This window comes from Musca vetustissima, unplaced genomic scaffold (assembly GCF_032173495.1).
Source record: "Musca vetustissima isolate MV318-11 ecotype Yass unplaced genomic scaffold, APGP_CSIRO_Mvet_v1 utg846552, whole genome shotgun sequence".
NCBI classification, from domain to species: Eukaryota; Metazoa; Arthropoda; class Insecta; order Diptera; family Muscidae; genus Musca; species Musca vetustissima.
The window spans coordinates 10291-15990 of record NW_026874269.1 but is presented as its reverse complement, the minus strand read 5'-3'; the positions used below and the strand labels follow the sequence as shown (position 1 = coordinate 15990).

The following is a 5700-nucleotide window of genomic DNA, read 5'->3' as shown; positions in this document are numbered from 1 at the left end:
CAATGTAGATGTCGTTATCCCTAGTAGAGACGCAACTCTCCTCTGAACGGTCTGGCTTTTTATATAGACGAATCCAAGATGGAAGAAGGTACAGGGGCTGGCGTCTACTGTAAAAGGCTAGGTCTTGAGCTTACCTATAAGCTGGATAGCAACTGTAGTGTTTTTCCAAGCTGAAATCTTTGCTAGTTGGAAAACAGCGGAATTGATAAAAAGTCTGTTAAACCGGTGACTATCTTTGTGTATAGTCAGGCGGCTCTTAAAGTCATCAAATCCTGTAATATCAAATCTGAGGTCGTCCTCGAGTGTAGAACAGTTTTGGAAACGTCTCTAAGCTTCTTTTTAACTATTTAACCTGCTTTAATTTACATCACATTGTTAGCTTCTTGTCCTTCCTTTATATAGGATACCTCTTCTCAATCCTCTAGAAGATCCTCTTGGTAAAAAGGGGCAATAAGAGTTCTTCTGTGACTGTGAAGAGCTTCAAAGAGTTCGCGTGTGTATTTACATTTAAAAACATTTAAAATGTCTTCCATGTGTAGAAGACCTCAGAAAATAGTTCTGGGCATACCTCTGGAGGTATTTCTTATATTAAAAACCTTTATATGGTCTAAAAGTATTTTTGTAGGGTTTGTTCTCTGAGAGGTCTTCTTAATGTAAAATACCTCTAGAAGGTCATTTAGGTTAGGGTAGGGAAGACGTCTAGGTATTTTTTTAATGATCTTCTTTAAATAGACTATATGATCTTCTGTAAATAGACCAATTTTTGTAGGTGTTTTCTGTATACAGAAGACCTCTAGAAGGCCTTCTGCTAATAGGAGGCCACAACATGCTGTTCTTCTGCCAATGCGGCAACATAATGTGTTACTCACCAGACAGTTCCTGCTGGCATGCCATCTGCCCACGCGTCCCAACCACCATATAATTGTATAGGATCCATTCCCTCTACATATCCGGAAGGACATCAAGCGATACAGCAACGACATCCAGGAAGTCATTCCATCTGACATCGACCGATTGTCCGCATCGCTGAGAACTGTTCACACTCAGACAGTCCAGCAAGCTGTCAATGAGCATGAATTAAATCGTGTCCTTAACTGTCAATCTCCAACGGTGGCCGAAGCTGAGAAACTATCTTAGCACAACTTCGGTCAAGTTGATCAGTCATCCAAAATGTGTATCAAACGAAAATCGCCGGGATCGAAGACATTTGTCTCGCAATACACATGTCCTTTATTTCCATGTACAGTTCAGCCCACGGATTTTCGTCAATTGATCTGTGGCTGAGACCAGTAGAAGTGGCGAGTTTTTTTGCAGCTCTCAACCTAACATTTTACCACTACAGAACCCTTCCCATTAACTCCATCATCCCATACCATACACACATCATCCACAAGAGAACCTCTAAGAGCCTTTCCGTCTATATCGGAATTCTAAGAGCGAAATTAAGATCTCTAAAGGGTATTTTGCTAGAAGAACGTCGGTACACCTCTAGAAGAAAGATCTCCAAAAGGTATATGTCCAGAATGTCTTCTGCGTATATAAAACCTCTATAAGTTCTTGTGCGTATAGCGCACCGCTACAAGGCCTTCAGTATACCTATGATCATTAGAAGATCGTTTAAGTGTAGAGAATCAATGAACGATTTTCTGAGTAAATAATACTTCCAGAAGGTGAACTGTGTGAAAAGGATCTTTAGAAAGGTAAATTAGGATCTCTAAAGGGTATTTTGCTTGTATATAGAACGTCTCTCCAAAAGGTTTATGTCCAGAAGGTCTTCTGGGTATAGAAAACCTCTATAATTTATTGTGCGTATAGATGACAACTACAAGAAATGAATTGAGAAGTTTTTTTCTATACACAAAAGGATACTAGAGGATATTCTATCTAGTAAATACTTATCGTCTTCAAAAGGCCCATAAATGTCTTAATTTTCTGGAAGACCCTCAAAATTTATGGTGTATCTATAGGTACTGTAAAAGGTGTATAAGATAAAAAATTATATTTTTTTAGTTCAATAAAATATTCATTTAAAAAATCAACGCCTTATTTAAGTCCCTAAAAATATTTTTTCAAAAATCCAGGCCTTATTTAAGTCCCTAAAAATATCCTTTTAAAAAATCCACGTCTTATTGAAGTTCCTAAAAATACAACCATAAGAAACTAATTAACAATTTTTTAAATTTGATATATATTTTTTCTATATTCTTTCAGATAAGTGAAAATAAAACGGGTATTAAGTTATGTATTAAAAAATCCGATAGTTCATTAAGTGCCGTCACAGCTACAGCAGCGGCCACAGCAGCCGTTAAATCAGCCACAACATCGGGGAGAAGTCGTAAAAGTTCAAGGAATCCAAAACAACGTATAAAACTGAACAACGACAGCAATGATGAAGCCGATGAATTGGATTATGAACCTAAACGGAAAAAGGAACGTAGTTCCAAGCGACAATCGGCCACAGGAACGGGCGGCTCTAATGCAGGGCAAGCTGGCAATGATGGTGATGAACACAAACGTCCCATTGTGGAGCAAAGTATATGGGGTAGAGATTTACCCGAACCAGTGCTTTTTAAGGTAAATAATTCAAAATATATATTTAAATATTTTTTGTTAATTTCTGTTTTCATTTCTTTTTGTAGATTTTCCAAAATGTCGTCGAAAAGGAAGGTTGCCTACCGACCTTATTTCGTTTGGGTCGTGTCTGTTCCCTGTGGCGCCGTGTCTCTTTATCACCCACCTTGTGGCGTTCGCTAGATCTCACCACATGGATTAAAGAGAAATATCGCACGGAGCTGAAATTAAAATGGTTTGTCGATAATCGCTGTACATGTTGCACAGAATTGAATGTTTGTAAGTATTAAACAAAATATTTGCTATTGTGTTTGTTTTTTATTATAAAATAAAATATGTATTTTTGTATTTTCTTCTTACAGCAAACTTCAAAATCACAGACATTAATTGTTTTCTAATGAAATTAGCTGATGGTGCACCGAATTTAACAAGTATAACCCTATCGGGTTGGAAAGGTTTCTCATGTGATCATTTGGCATATTTAGTTGAAAATATGAAAAAACTCGAACGTCTAGACTTAAGTTCTGTGAATGTAAGTACTGTAACGAAGTTATATATGAAGATGTGAGACACAAGTGGCGTTTTAAAAGTCAAAAAATCCTAATAATATTCCTTTAAAAAATCCATGCCTTATTTAATAGCCTAAAAATATTCCTTTAAAAAATTCAAGCCTTATTAAATAGTCTAAAATATTTCTTTAAAAAATCCACGCCTTATTTAAGACCCTGAAAATATAATAGCATAAAAATATTTCTTTAAAAAATCCATGCCTTATTTAATAGCCTAAAAATATTCCTTTAAAAAATCCACGCCTTATTTAATAGTTTAAAAAATAATTTAAGAACCTAAAATCCACGCCTTATTTATGACTCTAAAAATATTGTTTTAAAAAATCCACGCCTAATTTAAGAACCTAAAATCCACGCCTTACTTATGACTCTAAAAATATTCTTTTAAAAAATCCACGCCTAATTTAAGAACCTAAAATCCACGCCTTATTTATGACTCTAAAAATATTCTTTTAAAAAATCCACGCCTAATTTAAGACCCTAAAATCCACGCCTTATTTATGACTCTAAAAATATTCTTTTAAAAAATCCACGCCTAATTTAAGACCCTAAAATCCACGCCTAATTTAAGACCCTAAAAATATTCTTTTAAAAAATCCACGCCTAATTTAAGACCCTAAAATCCACGCCTTATTTATGACTCTAAAAATATTCTTTTAAGAAATCCACGCCTAATTTAAGACCCTAAAATCCACGCCTTATTTATGACTCTAAAATATTCTTTTAAAAAATCCACGCCTAATTTAAGACCCTAAAAATATTCTTTAAAAAAATCCACGGCTTTCTCTATGTTCCTTTCTTGCTTCTTCTATTTTAGAAATTTAATTAATTTTTTATATATTTTTAAATAAATTTAATTTTATTTTTCCCCTTAGGTGGAAATGAATGCTAGTAAAAGTGCTGTGGGTGTGCAATCATTGTGCAATGCAATGCAAGTTATGGGTGACAAACTGACACATCTTTATTTGGCGCACAATCGTTTAGCTGGTATACCGCAATTAGTCAATGTTTTATCGGTAAGAATATTCCCCAATCTAACAATATATCCTCATATTAAATATCGAATATTTTTTATTTGTTCTTCCTCTCAGACACATTGTCCAAATTTAGTTCTATTGGATCTATCCAATGTTACAACACAAGCCACATCTCATGGTATATTACATGTTGAGAAATTACAGCAAGGCTGTCCAAAACTGAAAGTTTTACGCATTACCAATTCGCATATAACACTGAGTACAGCATCCCTACAAGAAATGGTAAGTAGATCGGTTCTTCTTCTAAATTAATTTTTTAATTTGAATTTGATTTTTTTTTTAATTTTAATAGATGGATTCTCCTGGTTTTCCCGAACTCGAAGAACTTTCCGTAGCCGTTATGGATGAATCACGAGTCATTGGTGATGAACATATACAACGTATATTGAAATCGTCATCGAAATTGAAGCTATTAGATGTACGTGGCTGTGCCCGTTTAACCCATGAAAGTCTAATACGTCTACCAACCTGGGATGTAAAACATTTATTTCTATCTGGCTGTTCGGTGACAAGAGATATGGGGTGAGTTATGTGCAATTATTATATTTAGCAAATCGCAGAAGAAGAAGGAAAATCGTTAAACATTATATCGTTAAAATTAGTCAATGTGGGGGACTTTTTTTTAATTTTTTAATTTATTATTTTTTTAGAAATATTATTTGAACAAATCCTCACATTTTTAGTCCATAAAAAAGCTCTTTGAAAGAATCCTCACATTATTTTAGTCCTTAAAAATATTATTTAAAAAAAATCTGACATTATTTTAGTCCCTAAAAATATTCTTTGAAAAAAAAACTCGTATAAACTAGTATTATTGGCACAACAATTAACAAAATGACGGAACTTTGAACCGATTGGCGTTATCCTAGTTTATACGATAACTATACACTCACAGAGAAACGTCCCAAAATTTGAAATCGATTGGATTATTAGTTTTTGAGTTATTGTGCCCGCCATTCGCAAAAACACTGTTTGGAGAAAAACGCGTTTAAAGTTTGAGAAGCCCTCTTGCTGTCACTTGATGCTAACACAATAAATCGGCAATATCTTCAAAAATTGTTGAGATTTTCACTCGAAAATTTATAGGAACATTCGAGTGTAGGTTCGAATTAAATCGAAATACAAAATTAAAGTTTTTGAAACCGAGTATGGGGGAAGTCCCCGTGAAGATAAATTCGAATTTGAGATAAAATGCTAAACAGCATAATTATAAATTCAAGTGTTAGGAAAACGGTAACTACAGGTACACCTCAGGGAGGGGTGCTCTCGCCGTTGCTATGTCTATGGGTAATTAATAACATACTGATAGAATAGGACGGGAAAGGTATCAAAGTTGTAGCTTATGCGGACAACGTGGTGATATTGATTTTCGGAAAATTTCCATCAACAATCTTGGAGCTTATGTAAAGAGGCTTACTGACGCTGTCACGTTGGGCCAAGGCGAACGGCCTTGGTGTAAATCCAACAAAGACAGAACTGGTAAAGTTCACTAGGAAGAGTAAGCTTATGTGCGTGAAGATAAA

General features: G+C 34.7%; 1 protein-coding gene across 1 annotated transcript; it reads left to right on the top strand.

Annotated features, from left to right (window-relative positions):
• Window positions 1-2211: 2211 nt before the first annotated feature.
• LOC133332196 (F-box/LRR-repeat protein 6-like) lies at window positions 2212-4703 on the top strand (the record flags this gene model as incomplete). The annotated part of the gene is made up of 6 exons (XM_061540579.1): window positions 2212-2574; window positions 2640-2850; window positions 2934-3103; window positions 4016-4156; window positions 4232-4399; window positions 4470-4703. Coding segments are annotated over 6 exons (1287 nt in total), but the record flags the coding sequence as incomplete, so codon positions are not given.
• Between the last annotated feature and the right edge of the window lie 997 nt (window positions 4704-5700).